Genomic DNA, 16,023 nt, shown 5'->3' on the forward strand with positions numbered 1-16,023 from the left:
CGAGATGAGCGTTTCCCCTTTCTAGCAAGCGTAGAGGCTACTTTTAGACAGAGCAAAATGGGTTTTTGGTTAGATCCTAGCGGTTAAAAAATACAGCGATATTTTCTCTCTATCATCTAGAAATCCCACTCCTCGTGTTTAGATCGAATTGGGCTCCACGGCTCCAGCTCCCACCTTGCATGGCATTTCCATCCTCCTCGTCCTCAGAGTCACCGTCACCGTCACCGTCACCATCACCGTCACCGTCACCCTCGTCTTCTTCGTCCCCCTCGCCCTCACCTTCACCGTCATCAGCGTCACCCTCCTCGCCGTCACCTTCACCTTCACCCTCACCATCTTCGTCACCTTCTTCCTCTTCGGCGTCCTCGTCCGACACCCATTGCATGGCGTCGTCGGCCTGGCGAGGATCGCTCGCCTCGACGTTGAGATTCATGTCCGCCGCCTGGAAGGAGTCTTTGGAGGCGGTGCCGCCGCCGCTGGATTGCTGCTGGGCTGCTGCTTGTTCTCGCGCCTGTGCCTCGGCGGCTCGGACCTTCTCTACGTGAGCGATCGCCTCTTTCATCTTGGCCTCCGCCGCTGCCTTCTCCGCTTCCATCTGGCTCCGCAGCTCCGAGAGTCTCTGCTTCTCGTCCTCGAGAAGGAGCTGCTCGACGAGCAGCCGCTCCTCGCCTCGCATCTCTCCCTCCCACCGCTTCCTCACGATCATGTTGTACATGGCGATTTGCTTCTGGAGCGCCAGGAAGTATTCCCGGCTCTTGGAGCTCAGCGTTTCGTTCCAGAGCTGGCTTCTCGAGACGGAGCCGTGACCGTCGGTGGCCCTGTCCTCCACTTCGTCCATATCGTACTCGGCTACGACGTGGTAAGGAAGAAGTCTGGAAGAAAAGTGAGACTCGGATGAACGAAAAAATTCAAGCTTTGGAAAGAAACCAAGCTAGCATCAAAATCGGAAACGAAGAAACTTGGGTGACTACTTCAAATTACAGAAAAGACTCGAATAAACGTCGACATCAAAGGTGGAATTCGCCCAAACATTCGCAGGAATTCTACCAGATAACCAAATTCTAGACAAGAGAAAGAAATGGAGGAAGCTAGCATTGGGCGTCACAAAATCAGAACTTGAGTGACTACTTCAAACTACAAGAAAGGCTACATCGACAAAAGATTTGGAATTCACTCAAGCATTCGCAGGAATTCTACCAGGCAACCAAATTCTAAACAAGAAAGAGAAATGGAGGAAGCATACCTTTCACAAGCGTCTTCCAGGGACACGAATGGCCGATGGATATCTGGGTTACACACACGCATTAGATCCTGTCTAGCCATTTCCACTTCCACGGCATCGGGTTTCTCTTTGGCTCCTCCAGGCATGGGCGGAGCTGTGGCGGCGGCAGCGGCAATAGCAGTAGCAGCAGCAGTGGCGGGCGGAGGAGTAGGAGGAGGAGGAGATGGAGCAGCAGCGGCAGGAACCGCAGAAGAAGGCGGAGGTGGAGGAGAAGGACTGGCAGTCGCCCCTTGGCCGCCGCCTCCGAAAATCTTCTTCTCCTTGAGCTTGTGCTTCAAAATTTGCTGCTGCTGGCTCTGGATTTGGGGCTGGAGCTGGTGATTCTGGAGCGATACCTGATTCGGCTGCATTGGAGCTGCGAATGGCGACGGCGGCTTGCCAATCTTCTGCTGCTGCTGTGCTGGCGCCATCTCCGCCATCGCCATAGACGATACCCTAGGATGGAAGACCTACAGCGCGATTGCGCGACGCAATGCCGGGAGCGGGGCATTCCCTTGAGCCCTGGAACTTCTCCTGTCACCTGACAAGACATGCTTCTTCCTCGCCATGCTCGAAGGAAGGACCAAACCCTAAGCTCTAACACACCGCATCTGGCACCGTAAATCCAACGGTCACAAAAGCGCCATTTGTGAGCATTGAGAACAATAAATACTATTGCTTTTGTTTTTTCTATTCCGATTTGCTTGTGCTCTTTACTACCACCAGTGGACACGGACTGTGATGCGCGAGGTAGTCACTGACGCTACCGAGAAACGTCCTGTGACGAGATAAAAAAGAAACCATCGATCACTGTCACTTGTGATGAATCAAGCTCACACCAAAATCACAGTAAGCGCTGCGAATTCACGAATTCGATCAAAGAAATCACCACGGAGTTTCAAGCAAACTTACGGCACAAAGCTAGAAACTCGAATCTTAAAAGCATAAGAAAGTGGAAGAAATTCCAAGTAAAACTCAGGAAACTCAAATCTTAAAGCACGAAAGAGGGGAAGAAAAACTTGCCTGGAAAGAACACTCCGGTCTTGAGTTCCTATTACAACAGCGTCAGCTTTCAATGTGACAAGGCCCTCGCAGACTTTAGCCTCCGTCAGGCCAGTGACAACCATTCCCTCGCAAGAAATCTCCTACAAGAAAGGAAAAGAACGATATTTTTTAGTTTGTCAAAACGCGTTGTAGCTTGAAAGTGAGAGGCACCTTTGGCACTTCCTTCATGAACCTCTCAACGAGAAGTTGGCTGTCGTTGGACGCTTTCACTTCCTCCTCGACGTCGTTTCCAGGAGCTATATAAACGTCCTCTACGCCGAATTCCCCTGACAAAGTGATCAGCTCTGGCTTTCGACTTAAATCTATGTTCCATCCAGGAACACAGAGACTAAAACGAGAAATGCCTTACCAGTTCCCAGAGCCGTGACAGGAACAGTGACGGGATTGTGAACGTGATATAGCACAACTTTGTCTGATGGCCTGCAGAAGTTTTCAAGGGCCCACGAAAACGCTTGCACAGCCTGCAAAAGTTTTTAATTTTCTGCACAGCACGAAACTTGCTCTTGGCTTACCTCTTTGGAATCGTCGACGGCAATCACGATTTTTCTAGGCAGTCCCGCCGATGACAAAGGATCATGCTCTTTTAAAGCTTCTGGCGGCTGTCGAACAATCACGACAGTACAGCTCGCGTTGTGAAGAACAAAGTCGCTAATGCTTCCCAACAATGTCCTGCAAAAGAAAAACGCAGGTTACGGCCTACTTTTGTAGATCAAGCTTTAGAAACCTTTTGATAAGTCCGTAGGCATGGCTGCCAACAAGAACCATGTCGGCTCTAACCCGATTTGCTTCATCAACAATCCAGCTCCCGGGTTCTCCCTTCACCACCTCACCTTCGCAAGAAATCTAGAAAAAAAAAACGGTTGGAAACGAAAATCACGAAAAAAAACCCACATTGGCATTCGCGCATTGCTTAAGATACTTAGAAATCAGCGCCTTAGAACTCTCCGTGACTTGCTTCTGGGCAGCCTCGGACTCAGCTGGAGAGAGAGTCATTGGAACAGTGTACTCTGCAAAGCAAAGAAAAAGAACAACACATTACGTAAGTAGCGAGAAAACCAGAAGAGATCAATGCAAGTGAAGATCTAAGCAAAAGTGGATCTAGCATTCCCTTTCAAGCACTCTCTAAGCACATTCCCTCAAATACACACAGCATTACCTCCAACCATGTCCGCGGTCGCAACATCGGCCCCAACAAAAGGCGCAACAGTGATCGCCACAACATGATCGTCGGGACGGAACAAATTTTGGAGCCCCCAGGTGAAAGCATACGCCGACACCTCGGAATCGTCCACCGCAGCTACGATCTTCCTCTTGCCGCTCGCCATCGCTCGAAGAACCCTAAAATTTCCACCTCCAGCGTGGATCTCATAGCGTAGAGTGACATGTGTCACGGTTGCGAGGCGAGCATGTGTCGTTGAAAGCATATACCTCGAGCAGGACGGGAATATACCTGCCATTACGAACGGTAAAAGGGCGGTATTTTTCCAGTGTTCTTCGCTAGGGTTTGGGCGTGATTTCTTGCCATGAGCAGCGGCGGCGATCTCAATCAGGTCGTTGCGAGGGCGCAGCTGGTGCGCGAGAGCTTGATCAAGAGCCAGGGTATCACCGATCAAATGCTGCGCATCCTGGGATCGTTCGATCAGCGGCTCTCGGCGCTACAAACGACAATGCGCCCCACTCAGGTTTGGATTGTGGTGTGAAGATTTTGCTGGATTTCTGCACGGATCGGTCGATTGTGTTGCTGGATGATGCATTGCTTGCATTCTAGATTGGGGAAGAGAAAATTTTAAGGTAGATCTTTTTCTTTCTTTACAACAGGAGCGTCTCCAAGCAAGCCGTAGAAAGCGTCGGGACACTATAGATTTTCTGTCCGACGATGATTTGGATGACCTTGACGAAGATACAAAGCCGGTATCTTTGGTCACGGGAAGCCATTTTTCAAAACTTGACTGCTCAAACAGGCAAGACGGAAGAGTAGTCTTGGCCTTTTTTCGGATGATGAGCTCGAGGATGGTGATGAAGAGGAGGAAGAGGAAGATCTGAGTGCTGAGAATTTCTTGGTACTTCTTCTTGGAGTTCTTCTGCCTGTTTAGTTTTCCTTGTGTGCTTCTTTAGTAAACTGTCCATTTTTACAGGTTCGAACGCATGCTATCAGGAACGTTCACGATAACATCGATCAAACCATCAATGCAGCAGAAACAATACTCACTCAATTCGATGTTTCTCGTCAGGTAAGAATTCACGTCGAGGTCGGAGGTATTATACTTACGTCTTTCTCCATGCAGGTTGAGCCGAAAATCGTCGAGGGTCCACTAGATGACATATCCACATACCTGGGTGCTGTTGACCAGCTCAAGACCAACGTCGATTTCTTCAATTTCCATCGGAGTTTCCAGACAAGCGACGCGGCTTTCAAGCATGCAAGGAATCTCCTTCTGAAAGCCATGACGAAACTGGAAGACAAATTTAGAGAGCATCTAACACAACACAGGTAGGTACACAGGTATTTTACTGGATCTTTGTAAGCTGACAAGTAGCCAGTGCAGTAAGCCGGTTGATCCAGCAGAGTTGCTCAGAACTCTTCCAAGTTCCATGCGGCTGCAAAATGCGTTTGGAGCGTCTGGTGAGACTTTGATGATTGAGAAGGTTGTGCATGCAGGCTCCGGTGCGGATAGAGCGAAAGTGGAGGAGACTCTTCCATTAACTTTGCCAGTCGTTATTGCCCCAAAGGCCGTTCCTCAGCTGGCGGATATGGCCCAAAGAATGATCAATGCGAGCCATCACGAGCAGTGCATTGAAGCTTACAGGTTCATATCGCTACCATGCATATAAAGCTTGGACTTAGTGTTTCTATATTATTCCAGGGAAGTTAGATCTTCTTTCTTGGAGGACAGCCTAAGGAAGCTTGGAGTGGAGAGCATGACCAAGGAGGACGTGCAGAAAATGCAGTGGGAAGTTTTAGAGTCAAAAATTGGAATCTGGATTCAGTCTATGAAAGTCTCGGTGAGTTCGTTCTTTGCCATGGATTCGATCTTATGGCTCAACTTGGTGTCAGGTCAAACTCCTGTTTGCTGCAGAACGTAAGACTTGTGACCAGGTTTTCTATCGTCTTGAACCGCACCGAGAAGAGTGCATAGTTGCGCTTCTGGAACCCAACTTTAACCTGCTTGCGAGTTTCGGCGAGGCTGTGGCCAAAAGTAAGAGGTCCCCCGAAAAGCTTTTTGTTCTGCTTGACATGTATGAGACAATGCGAGACCTTTTACCCGAGGTAACTTGATCTCATTTTTGCGTGCATTGGGATCACAACTCTACGTTTTGCAGATCGACATTATCTTTTCTGGAGAGGCAACGGCCCCATTACGAGAGTCAGCAGCTCTGTTGACGAGCAAGCTATCTCTGGCTGCTCAAGAAACGTTCGATGAATTCCTCGAAGCTGTGGAGAAGGATGCGACGAAGACACCAGTACAAGATGGCACAGTGCATCCTCTTACTAGCTATGTTATCAACTACGTGAAGTTCCTCTTTGAGTAAGTTCAAGTATTTCCAATCCTTTTTTCATAGTTTGGATGGTTCCTAGTTACCAGAAGACTATAAGGCAGCTCTACAAGGAAAGCGATGATTTGGACAAGAAAGAGTCTCACATTGGACAGAACACACTTAAGATCATGGCGGCCTTGCAAACTAATCTCGATGTGAAAGCGAAACATTACAAGGACCCCGCGCTCTTGTCCCTTTTCCTTATGAACAACATCCACTACATTGTTCGCTCGGTTAAGAAGTAAGCAGCCAGTTTTAAAATTGACAATGGAGTAAGATATTTCCACAGGTCAGAAGCAAAAGATTTGCTGGGAGATGAGTGGATTCAAATTCATCGCAGAATTGTCCAGCAACATGCGTCGGCATATCAGCGTACCTCTTGGGTGAAGGTCTGTATCAATTTATAAAACATGCTCTATAACTCCCTAAAGCAACATCTACAGGCCCTTCAATGCCTCACTGCCCAGGGACTCTCTTCATCGTCTCTGGGCGCTCCAGCCTCTAGTGCGGAAGCTGGCAGTGGAGTTTCTCGATCAATCTTGAAAGAAAGGCAAGGCAACGTTTTCACAAAACTTATGTTTTTGTTTTTCTTTTTTCCCAGGTTTAAAACTTTCAATCAACTCTTTGAAGATATGCATCAAAAACAATCACAATGGAGCATCCCAGACGCTGAGCTCCGTGAAGCTGTTCGACTTGCCGTGGCAGAGGTTTTGCTCCCAGCCTATCGCAACTTCTTGAAGCGCTATGGGTGAGCAAGTGCTGTTTTAAAAACTGCTAGCTTCGAACGAACAATTTTCAAACAGCCCTGCGCTGGAAGGAGGAAAAAACCCTCACAAGTACATCAAGTACACACCCGAAGATTTGGAGAAATTGCTGGCAGATTTCTTCGAAGGAAAGGCTCGAAAATCTCAACTCTTTCAAAGCTAAAGTAAGTGGCATTTTATTTGGAAAAAAAAGCTTTTTGATTCAAAAGACGAACGAGTACAAAGCCTCTCCGTTATCGGTACTCCAAGAAAATTACGTAGCCTACATCAGCAGTTGGCGGCGACGTTTTGCTTCTAGTGCCCGACGCTGTGAACGCGAATGACACCGTCCGTGTAACCAGCAAACAACTTGGATCCATCCATACTCCAGTTCAGAGTGGTGCAGTAAGTCGGCTGCAGCAGAGACCACAAACACGACAATCGCTAAGAACAAAAACGAAAAAGAACCAAAAATCCAATTTTGATGACTGGTACGTACCTCTTTCTTGGACACCTGCTCGGGCTTGATCTCCTCGACAATGTTCTTGCTCTCCAGATCCCAGATCTTCACGCACTGCTGGGTCGCAGCGCAGAGCCAGTACCTGTTGGGGCTGAAGCACAGGCTATGGATGATATCCCCAGCGTCCAGCGAGTAGAGCCGCTTCCCCTCCGCCAAGTCCCACAGCATGGCAACACCGTCCTTGCCACCGCTAGCGCACAGAGACCCATCCGGCGAGACCGTGACCGAGTTCACGTAGCCGGAGTGGCCGGCTAAGTTGGTCCGGAGCTTGCAGTTCGTCAGGTTCCACACCTTCACCATCTTGTCCCAGCCGCCGGAGACGATGATGGGATTCGTAGTCACCGGCGAGAAGCGGACGCAGCTCACCCATCCGGTATGAGAGTCCTGGTCCTGGATCGTATACTTGCACTCACCGAGCGTGTTCCAGAGCTTGATCGACTTGTCGCGCGAGCCCGAGACGATCTGGCGGTTATCCGCGGAGAAAGCCACCGAGAGGACGTCCTTGGTGTGGCCGACAAAGCGCCGAGTGGTGTTGCCGTTGGCCAGGTCCCAGAGGCGGAGGGTGCCGTCCCAGGAGCCCGAGAGCGCAAACTGGCTATCCGAGGAGATGACCACGTCCTGGACGAAGTGGGCGTGGCCCGTGAGGCGGCGCTGTGGCAAGCCAAAGTCCTGCTCGGTGAGATCCTTGTGCTGCGTGTTCCACAGAAGGACCGACTTGTCGCGCGACGCCGAGAGGATGATGTCGCTGTTGTCCACGGGCGTGGCGATGGCGGTCACCCAGTCCGTGTGGCCTTCCATGCGGCCCTTGGAGACGAGAGAGTCCGTCATGGCGGAGGGAGGCGAGCGTACCTGGCGGCGCGGCGGCGAAGTGAAGAAGAGCGAGGCGGCTCTAGAACCCTAAAGCCTCCTTCAGTTTAGGGTTTTAAGATGGACGGCCGCGATTGCCCCAATCTTAGGGCTACATTATATTGCGTTTTTATACTCTGAATTTTATTGTGATTTGAGTTCCATTATCAACTTTTTATTACAAGTTCTGTTCACTATAAAACAATTATTTCAGATATTTTATACAAAAGAATGAATCCTATCTTATATTATTCCCCTCCACCCCGGTTTTCAGTTTTTATGCCTCAGAGCTCCTCTACAGAAAATTTATCTGCCAAAACTGAGCTGCTATAAGTTTAAGAAGAACACAAATCTTACTTGAGCCAACATCTTTCTCCAGAAAGTAATCCTCCTCATCTCCCATTAGTATATCACACTGCAAGACAACCAAACGAAAGAAACTTCAGACGAAACCAAGAGAGATTAATTTTTCGATTAATACTTCGTCGTCGTCATCGTCGTCGAGCTTCCTCTTCATCTGCGGAAGCCCAGCGTCCTGGTTCTTTGCGAATCTCCCACGAATCCTTGGGCGACTGTCTGCTAGAGTCTTCCGACATGCATACTATACGTAAACAAAGACACAAACCATCAACATACAAGTGCAAACCCACAAACTCTAGCTTCAGTTCAAGTTCCAAACCTTGATCTTCTTGATGTAGTTCCTCTCCGATCGCTTCTGCCTGTACCTATCAATCCTCACCTTTCGCTCCTCGGGGCTGTAGCGGCCAACTTTCATTGCTGGATCGTCCGGAGTTCCAGGACTGGAAGCAGCAGCAGCAGCAGCGGTAGCTGCAGTGGCCGAGGTCGCAGCTGGAATGGAACTCACTGATCTGGAGATAGGTGACGAGAGAAATCCCAGTGGGAAATGTGGTGACACGGGCAAATTCCCAGTGCTCAAGCTCCTGTAGAGTTGATGGTTCCAGGGATGAGGGTGGCGGTGCAAGAATGGTATAGCGGGATGAGGAGGGGGAAGAGCATTGTGATGAAAGCTTAATGGAGATGGAAAATTATGGTGAATTACTGAGGAGTGTTCCATCATAATCGGAGGAAATTCCCTCATGAATTCTGTGATCGGATCGTTCTCTTCACCTCCTGGTTCGCCTCCTGGTTCATAGCTAGAGGGCATGATTACTATTTGATCATGATCGTGATCACAAGATGGTGCATCATGAGATGGAGGAGGTGGTAGTGGTGCTGATGGGATTGATATTGTAGTGACACCAGCGAGATCTTCCAGAAGCCCAGATGAAGAAGAACTGCTGCCATGATCTTTAAACTCCTGGATGCTAGTGCTAATGCAATCAAGATTATCCGTGGCATTGGTGGTGGTGATGGTGGTAGTGGCGGTTTGGAAGCTAGATCCCTCAAGTGCTAAATCTGGTTGGATTGGGGGAGATTGCGATGTATTATCATCATCCTTGACAAGAATATGGAGATAGTGTGACAAGCTAGTCTGATCCTTTATATTCTCACCGCTAAAATCAAAGATCTCCTGCTCATGACCATCGCTGCTCTCTTCTGCAAGAGATCCCCCTCCTCCTCCTCCTCCTCTAATTTCACTGGTGGTGGGAACTACATTGCTTGCGGACGACTCGAGCAGCTCCTCGGGGCAGCAGCTCAGAGCTTCCCACATTTTTGCCCAGATACACTTTTTTCTCTGGCCAAAAGAACCTGGAGAAAAGGAGGCTTGAGGACCAAAGAAATTAGAGGGTTATCATAAGTAAGTCTATAATTAGTGGGCTTAAGTAACTTATTTCTCCTTTTTTGTGATTTACCCTTAAGTTATACTGTGTTTTAGAATTTTTTTTTTCTTACATGTTGGATCTTCAATTCACAATAGTTTGATTGTCTAACCAGTTAAGTTGGCTACCAAGATTTTATAGAAAAGAGAAGTTTAGAAGGGAGTCTGGCATAGAGGACAAGTGGATTTGTGAGAGGATGAGAACCACTTGTAAAGACAAGCTCCATGGAACTTGTGGCGGCACGTCTTGCAGGCGAGCCGAGGAAGGCTATGGTTGGAGGTGTGGATGATGCTGTAGCAAATCGGACACTCCTCCACGCCATCAAACTCGCGATCCACATTCTTCTTCCATATCAACACAGCCTCCGAGAGAGATCCATTCTGTTTATGATTCGCAAAGCAGTAAGTAACAAGATAGAAAGCAAAGAAAGAAAGAAAGGAAACCAAGCTTACCTGGTTTCTCAGGAAAGAAGCCATGGAGAGAATCCACTTGCGCATGCGTGTCTCGCTTATACCCAAGCGCTTGCCGCAATCGACTTCCACGGCTTTGAGCGGATAGCAAGACGGCAACTTGATGGTCATGTCCATCGCAGCCTCCTCTTTCTTGTAAATCACAGTCACCTCTCGCAGCGACCTGTTTGCCTTGAAGATAAAGTTCTCTTCGGCAATGGCAGCAGCTTGCACCTAAAGAAAAAAGAAAGCCAGCTCGAGAAGCTCTAAAAAATAACACAGCGCATTGTTTACCTGATTGAATTCCTCCGCTAAAAGTCGAGGACTACAGTAGTCAGCCGTGAAGGCTTCGATCGCAGCAACCGCTCCTTTCTCCCGCAGCCCCGCGAACCATGTCTGGACGCACGCCGGTAACACCCTCAGGATCAATCCATAGATCGCCCCGGCAATAACTGCGAAGTCGTTCGTGTTGCCACCACCCCATAAGAGGCCGTCCACTGCAAACGAAACAGACGCTGTGCCTGCTGATCGCTTGACTGCTTCAACCACCGGAGACAGCTGCAAATCTTCCTTTTTAACGTTGCGCTTCGTAGGGATATGTCGAAAGAGACAGTCGAGCAATGAGCTCGGCGTGTCGGAATCCTTGACATATTGAAGCAAGCGGTCTCTTGCCTCCGATGAAGTTCCCAGAACTTGGAGGTGCGTGAGAAAGAGTGACCAGGCAAGGAAGTAGTGTCCCTGCAAACGCGAGATTAGAGACATAGAAAACTGGAACGTCAGATAAGTCATACCAGGGAAGAAGTATCACCCCCGAATAACTTGCTCGCAGGAGTACCAAGTGTCGTTAGGAGCTCTGGCCGTATGAAATCAAAAGACGTATCGACCTGCAAATCCGAATCGCTCGGGTCATCTTCAGCCGACGTCGAAGATGAAACCACGGGCTTCCAAGAAACCGCTTGGTGCTGAAGTGGCTCGGTTGAGAGAAACTTGTAGGCAACCCACTGTAACGAGGGAAGAGGATGCGGAGAAAATAAGAGCGCGTAGAGAGCACTGATGCCACCTGTTCCTAGTCCCCACAAGTCCGCAGCACGAACGGCCGTTTCACGAACTCTCACTGGAGCAGTGAGTAGTAACTCGGCAACCCGGTCCCAGAGGTACGAGCAGCGCGACCTTTGCAAAGATATATCCTGTCTTAAATCGTCATTAGCACTAGCCAGTGCCTCGGCAAGTCCCGTCGCGAGAAAAACTCTGAAAACGTTGTCTACTGCTCTTGTCTCAAAGTTGGACCACTGTGCTTCCTCCAAGCTTTCTAAGGATCTCGATCCAGCTGCCTTCTCGAAACTCTTCAAGGATTGAGTGAGTGACAGAATAGTTACTCCCGTGCCTAGAAGCTTCTCCGGCATATCGTTGTCCTCCTTCACGACTTTACTTTCTCCATCATCGGACATCATCGCTGCAACCGCTTCCGTATACTCTTCACTGTGAACGACTGCATCCTCGATCCACTTCCGTAGCTGTCTGAGTATGAAGGTCCAATCCTCTAGGCCGAAGTTCTGCCAGCAGTACGCCACTGCTGGAGCAATTAGCCTTGCCAGCATAACTTGAACCGACGGATTCGAGGCTTCCTCTGCCGGCAAGTCCACAAAAATACCGGACTGCTTGCGGAATAAAGACAACAGCAAGTTCCTTTGCTGCTCGGATATATCTGCTTTCCCGGCCGAGAGTAATGCAGTCACACCACCTGTCGAATCTAGAGGAAAACAAGCCACGGCCACTTGCATCCATTGCATGTTATCTAAGACATGAAAGTATGTTAAGTTAAATGAAACGATTGAAGTGACGAGCGAACCTGTAAAATTTGGAACTTCCAAGGCGAAGTTCAGCCAGTCGCAGATTTTCGATTCCATTTCGCTAGGAAAGAGAGTATCGTCGGACTTCCGTTTGATCAAGGACGGCATCATCGCTTCCAAAACATGTGGCAGAAAACTTGAAGAGGATCCGGATAAGTACTTTGCAAACAACATCTCGCTTTCTTGTCTTCCGAAAGGCCCGTGATGGCCAATCAGTGCTCTCAAAACACCGAGAAGAGCACGTAAGTAAGGATCTCCCTCAGCAGCGCTGGGGAACAGTGTATCCAGAACGTTGTCCAGTAAAAGCCTGTGTCGACTTCCACCCTCGCTTCTTGCACAAGCCTGCAAGAAATTAAAAACAAAAGGTTGGCCATGCAAATCCGATGTGCAGAGGAGCTCCACAATAAGCCATGGCCTAAAACTGATATCCTCGCCCAAGAAAACTGTTTCTGGACCCAAACTGCGTGTAACCTCGAGAACTGTTGCTGAAATGCTGTGATGTTTCTTCGCCTACAATAGAGAGTTTCACAAGTTAAACGAAACAAAAGCAGCCTTACTTTTACCTCTAAGAGATGGCTGCGAGCTCCAGTACTCCAAAAGGGCCAATAATCAGCAGAAGCTAATAAACAATCCAAGGCACCTTGCCTATCCTCGGAGTTGCGACATGTCAAATGTAGCGTGTCCAGCACCCAATATGCGGCAGTGTTGTAAAATTCCTCTGGTTGGTCTTCCAAAAGCGTCTTTCTTACGCCTGACATCAGCTTCTCATACAGGCTCCGCCTCCCCGAGAATTCAGCGCATGATGTGAGTATGTCCTTCCGAGCTTGAAGCAAAGACTGCGCAAGATTGTCATCGGTATAAGACGTAGTCGTCGTAAGACTTTCTTCATTGTCGTCATCTTCATCATCTGCCTTCAATACCGGTTGCACGTATGTCCAGTATAGGCAGAAAATAATCCCAAGACCTCCGATAACTAGCTCATTTATTCCGTCCACATATCTTAGAGAAGGCCAGCACGCAAGTAACGTATCGATAGAAGCCTTGGCTCTTTCTAGCGTCTCCGTAGAACCGTCCCCTTCTTCAATAGACGAAGGGGCAACAGAAACAGCCAATAAAATTGCCGCTTCGTTCTTAGACTTATAAACCGCCAGAACCATACTCCTTAGAAATTCTTCCATAACTCTTATGACAGTTCCCTTTGACAAGATCGTTAAATAGCATCCTTCGCAAAGAACTCCCTCCAGAGTTGTCCTGCACTTAGTAGGTAGCCTCAGAAAGCGCCAAAAGAAACACAAACGGAAAACCTTATCAGTTCGAATGCCGATGCCTGGAAATTGGACATAGCGCCTAAGACGGCTTCGTCAATCTTCGGCGACTTCCATCTCTCCAACTTATAAGCCTCATTCTGTAAGCTGCACCGTGATTGCAGCGTCTTAATAAGGCTAGCCAAGATACTGATCCGAGAAGAGTCCTGTACGTCTGAAAAGTACGTAAGCACGTAATCCCATTCCCTGAAGAACATCTCATCTTCAAGAAACGTCAGAAGAACATAAACCTTGAGTTTGTTGAACTCCCCACTCACAGACCAAGGAAGCAGCTCATTTCGAAAAAGGTATTGTAGATGTTTTGACGAAAAAACATCTTCTACAGCCGAGCTCGTCAACTCTGTGTTGTCTCTGCCTTTCCAGTTCTGAGAAGCGAGTAAATCAAATACATGCAACCCATAGGTCCCTACTAAACCCGTAAACAAATTCACAGCCTCGGGCTTTTCCTACAAAATGTAAGGGCTAGTCAGTGAAATTCTCAAACCGAAACAGAAGCATTACCGAGTTTTTTATAAAACCAAAGCCATCGGCAACAAATGGCTTAACAACCTTGTTGAAAATCTGGCTTCTCTTGTCGAGGTCCGAAAACGAGTCGAAAATAAGAAAAAAGCGTAGCACACGGTCATTGACTTGGCTGTTGTTCGCAAGAAATAATGCCGAACACTCCTCCCGAAGACAATCCCAGAACGCAGACAGCGAATTATTGTCCAGTGCACCCACAATGTCGACAATACATTTCCCTATCTCTTCAATAAACTTATCGGATAAAAGCAAAGAGGATGTCCTCTGGACGTTTGTCTGAACGTAAGACTTCCACAAGATTCCAAATAAGACGCTTTCAGTGAAAAAAGGTTGCAACGATGAATCCTCTGCACCCAGGAACCTGTAAAATGGTAAGTGAAAAACTACAAGATTAATAAAAGTTTGTACCTTTTCTCGTGCGACAATAGCCACATAAAACACTCCTTGGTCGAATTAAGTAGGAGCATTCCCTGATCGAATGTCCAAGAGGCCTCCTCACATCCTTTCCAAAGATTAGTGAAAAAGTCGACAAAATATCCTTTCGGTGGAGATAGTGCAGCAGGAGGAATAAGTGAAAGAAGCGGCAGCAGACATGGATAAGAAACCTGTTGTGAACCATAGCATCCATGACGGAGAAAAGCCCAAAACCTTTGTTGCACAATTTTCCTGATAGAACTAGATTCCCAGGTCTGAGGAAACCGTTGTGTGAAAACTAGTATCAAGTCCCACATAGCCTGATGGCAGCCAGCGTCTTTCTCTTGAAATGTCCCAAGAATAAATTTCGCAGCCACTTCCATGTTGTCGTTTGGGAGAACGTGCGGGACGTGTTGTATGTAGACCTGTATAGCTTGATATACGGCCGAACGCGTACGAGATTTCCCAGATTTTGCCAAACCTTGAAACATTTTGTGATCTCGGAAAAGCTTAGCTGACGCCGTCACAAGCATTTCATTTGTGGTTGCTCTTTCCTCCCCGGTTTCCGATTCGACCGAAGTGAAGAGAATGGTGAGAAGAGCCGATAAAGAAAGGAGGGTGGAAGATATAACCTGAAATAATATAAAGTGAAAAATGTGACGGCGAACACTAAAAAGATTACCCGTTCATACTTCTCAGCTGACTCTTCTGCTGGAGTTGATTTATCAGAAATCGTTTGCGGGGTCAATTTTAGATTATCGTCGATGTAAACAAGGATATCTGTCGCACAGAACGTCAGAGCTTCCAATCGTTTCTTTTGACCTGGAAAAGCAGCCTGGACAGTTGATTTGAGAGGAGCAACAACATATGAAATACACAACCTGAAGTGCTTGCTTAGCAGCGTCAGAAACCTCGAAGAACGGATCGAAATGTGACATCCACCAAGCTCCCATTAAGGACCGCAAATGGGGAGCCAGTGACCGCCTGGGAAAACAGCACTTTAAGCAACTTCTAGACCCAAGAACGAACAGTTAACATACCCAACCGTAGTTGCAAGACTGGTCATAGCCTTGTGTGTGGCCTCTCGAGTTTGACGACTGTTATCGAAAACTAGCTTCTTGTATTCAAAAACCTGAACTCAAAAAGATAAATCGATGTACTGCCAAAGAGAAAGGAAAGGATGGTGTGCATACCCACGATGGTAGAACGGGTAAAACTTCCGCGGCTGGACGCTCCTGGAAAAATGCAGTCAAAGCAGCGAGAGCTTTTATCTGTTTGAAAAAGGAAAAAAAAGCAAGAGGAATATCAGAACTAGACACTACGTAAAGGGCAACGTACCTTTGTTATTGGATCCTTCTTCGACAATCTCCGCAAATTCGCAGCCGTTTCTCCATCGATACTCTACCACACCACACAATCCCTCACAATTACACCGAAATAACACCACATTCCATACCGCATACGTCTCCTCACTCGGCCCAGCGTCAATCCGCGCGCTGCCGACATATCCTCCAAATCCAGCGCTCGCATTGCCCTGCGACAGCGCCGCCGCCAAGCTGCGCACAGGAATTCCATTAAATCCACAGCCGATCGAGCGACGCATTACCTGCTGCTGGACGGCCGCCCCTTGCCGCGAGCGCCATCGCCCTTCGTCCTCCCCATAACCCCTTAAACCCTAAAATAGGAGGAGAATTTTAAACAGAGCTTCCC

General features: G+C 48.2%; 6 protein-coding genes across 7 annotated transcripts; 1 reads left to right on the forward strand and 5 right to left on the reverse strand.

The window, feature by feature from the left end:
- Positions 1-46: 46 nt before the first annotated feature.
- On the reverse strand, positions 47-1,861 carry LOC112345386 (histone transcription regulator 3 homolog). The gene is made up of 2 exons (XM_024672048.1): positions 1,244-1,861; positions 47-872 (listed from the first exon to the last, which is right to left on the reverse strand). Exons 1-2 carry the CDS (start codon positions 1,705-1,707, stop codon positions 113-115), a joined length of 1,224 nt encoding a protein of 407 aa, XP_024527816.1. The 5' UTR covers positions 1,708-1,861; the 3' UTR covers positions 47-112.
- A 12-nt stretch (positions 1,862-1,873) lies between these two features.
- On the reverse strand, positions 1,874-3,676 carry LOC9632573 (universal stress protein PHOS32). Of its 2 annotated transcripts, none has more exons than XM_024672052.1 (8): positions 3,483-3,676; positions 3,218-3,333; positions 3,051-3,169; positions 2,839-2,995; positions 2,676-2,787; positions 2,477-2,577; positions 2,285-2,406; positions 1,874-2,039 (listed from the first exon to the last, which is right to left on the reverse strand). In XM_024672052.1, exons 1-8 carry the CDS (start codon positions 3,649-3,651, stop codon positions 1,952-1,954), a joined length of 984 nt encoding a protein of 327 aa, XP_024527820.1. In that variant the 5' UTR covers positions 3,652-3,676; the 3' UTR covers positions 1,874-1,951. The 2 variants fall into 2 exon arrangements, with proteins under 2 accessions (XP_024527820.1, XP_002967498.2); XM_002967452.2 differs by having other exon boundaries at positions 2,477-2,592.
- Positions 3,677-3,849: 173 nt separating this feature from the next.
- Positions 3,850-6,928, forward strand: LOC9632574 (exocyst complex component EXO70A1). Its single transcript, XM_024672058.1, has 12 exons — positions 3,850-4,008; positions 4,462-4,557; positions 4,612-4,817; positions 4,873-5,133; positions 5,191-5,329; positions 5,382-5,594; positions 5,648-5,853; positions 5,904-6,104; positions 6,153-6,252; positions 6,307-6,413; positions 6,465-6,611; positions 6,667-6,928. Exons 1-12 carry the CDS (start codon positions 3,850-3,852, stop codon positions 6,788-6,790), a joined length of 1,959 nt encoding a protein of 652 aa, XP_024527826.1. The 3' UTR covers positions 6,791-6,928.
- On the reverse strand, positions 6,779-8,079 carry LOC9636069 (guanine nucleotide-binding protein subunit beta-like protein). Its single transcript, XM_002967453.2, has 2 exons — positions 7,106-8,079; positions 6,779-7,020 (listed from the first exon to the last, which is right to left on the reverse strand). The coding sequence occupies exons 1-2, from the start codon at positions 7,952-7,954 to the stop codon at positions 6,922-6,924; spliced, it is 948 nt and encodes a 315-aa protein (XP_002967499.1). The 5' UTR covers positions 7,955-8,079; the 3' UTR covers positions 6,779-6,921.
- A 188-nt stretch (positions 8,080-8,267) lies between these two features.
- Positions 8,268-9,644, reverse strand: LOC112345432. The gene is made up of 3 exons (XM_024672149.1): positions 8,712-9,644; positions 8,454-8,573; positions 8,268-8,387 (listed from the first exon to the last, which is right to left on the reverse strand). Exons 1-3 carry the CDS (start codon positions 9,642-9,644, stop codon positions 8,268-8,270), a joined length of 1,173 nt encoding a protein of 390 aa, XP_024527917.1.
- A 99-nt stretch (positions 9,645-9,743) lies between these two features.
- LOC9632575 (E3 ubiquitin-protein ligase listerin) lies at positions 9,744-16,009 on the reverse strand. The gene is made up of 16 exons (XM_024672042.1): positions 15,920-16,009; positions 15,770-15,869; positions 15,652-15,714; positions 15,507-15,584; positions 15,354-15,445; positions 15,195-15,297; positions 14,996-15,148; positions 14,308-14,945; positions 13,879-14,260; positions 13,357-13,823; positions 12,616-13,303; positions 12,052-12,562; positions 10,994-11,997; positions 10,497-10,940; positions 10,206-10,436; positions 9,744-10,133 (listed from the first exon to the last, which is right to left on the reverse strand). The coding sequence occupies exons 1-16, from the start codon at positions 15,973-15,975 to the stop codon at positions 9,906-9,908; spliced, it is 5,238 nt and encodes a 1,745-aa protein (XP_024527810.1). The 5' UTR covers positions 15,976-16,009; the 3' UTR covers positions 9,744-9,905.
- Between the last annotated feature and the right edge of the window lie 14 nt (positions 16,010-16,023).

The sequence above is a fragment of the Selaginella moellendorffii genome, unplaced genomic scaffold (genome assembly GCF_000143415.4).
Source record: "Selaginella moellendorffii unplaced genomic scaffold, v1.0 SELMOscaffold_8, whole genome shotgun sequence".
NCBI classification, from domain to species: domain Eukaryota; kingdom Viridiplantae; phylum Streptophyta; class Lycopodiopsida; order Selaginellales; family Selaginellaceae; genus Selaginella; species Selaginella moellendorffii.

Coding starts and splice junctions, on each gene's coding strand:
- LOC112345386 (XM_024672048.1), bottom strand. CDS start 1,707: ATGGCGATGGCGGAGATGGCGCCAGCACAGCAGCAGCAGAAGATTGGC. Junction 873..1,243: donor CTGGAAGACGCTTGTGAAAG/GTATGCTTCCTC, acceptor CTTTTCTTCCAG/ACTTCTTCCTTACCACGTCG.
- LOC9632573 (XM_002967452.2), bottom strand. CDS start 3,651: ATGGCGAGCGGCAAGAGGAAGATCGTAGCTGCGGTGGACGATTCCGAG. Junction 2,788..2,838: donor CCGTCGACGATTCCAAAGAG/GTAAGCCAAGAG, acceptor AAACTTTTGCAG/GCTGTGCAAGCGTTTTCGTG. Junction 2,040..2,284: donor GACCGGAGTGTTCTTTCCAG/GCAAGTTTTTCT, acceptor ATCTCGTCACAG/GACGTTTCTCGGTAGCGTCA.
- LOC9636069 (XM_002967453.2), bottom strand. CDS start 7,954: ATGACGGACTCTCTCGTCTCCAAGGGCCGCATGGAAGGCCACACGGAC. Junction 7,021..7,105: donor AGCAGGTGTCCAAGAAAGAG/GTACGTACCAGT, acceptor TCTCTGCTGCAG/CCGACTTACTGCACCACTCT.
- LOC9632574 (XM_024672058.1), top strand. CDS start 3,850: ATGAGCAGCGGCGGCGATCTCAATCAGGTCGTTGCGAGGGCGCAGCTG. Junction 5,134..5,190: donor CAGTGCATTGAAGCTTACAG/GTTCATATCGCT, acceptor ATATTATTCCAG/GGAAGTTAGATCTTCTTTCT. Junction 6,253..6,306: donor AGCGTACCTCTTGGGTGAAG/GTCTGTATCAAT, acceptor CAACATCTACAG/GCCCTTCAATGCCTCACTGC.
- LOC9632575 (XM_024672042.1), bottom strand. CDS start 15,975: ATGGGGAGGACGAAGGGCGATGGCGCTCGCGGCAAGGGGCGGCCGTCC. Junction 15,149..15,194: donor CTGCTAAGCAAGCACTTCAG/GTTGTGTATTTC, acceptor TCAACTGTCCAG/GCTGCTTTTCCAGGTCAAAA. Junction 10,437..10,496: donor TAGCGGAGGAATTCAATCAG/GTAAACAATGCG, acceptor TTTTTTCTTTAG/GTGCAAGCTGCTGCCATTGC.
- LOC112345432 (XM_024672149.1), bottom strand. CDS start 9,644: ATGTGGGAAGCTCTGAGCTGCTGCCCCGAGGAGCTGCTCGAGTCGTCC. Junction 8,574..8,711: donor ACAGCCCCGAGGAGCGAAAG/GTGAGGATTGAT, acceptor GTTTACGTATAG/TATGCATGTCGGAAGACTCT. Junction 8,388..8,453: donor ACGACGATGACGACGACGAA/GTATTAATCGAA, acceptor GTTGTCTTGCAG/TGTGATATACTAATGGGAGA.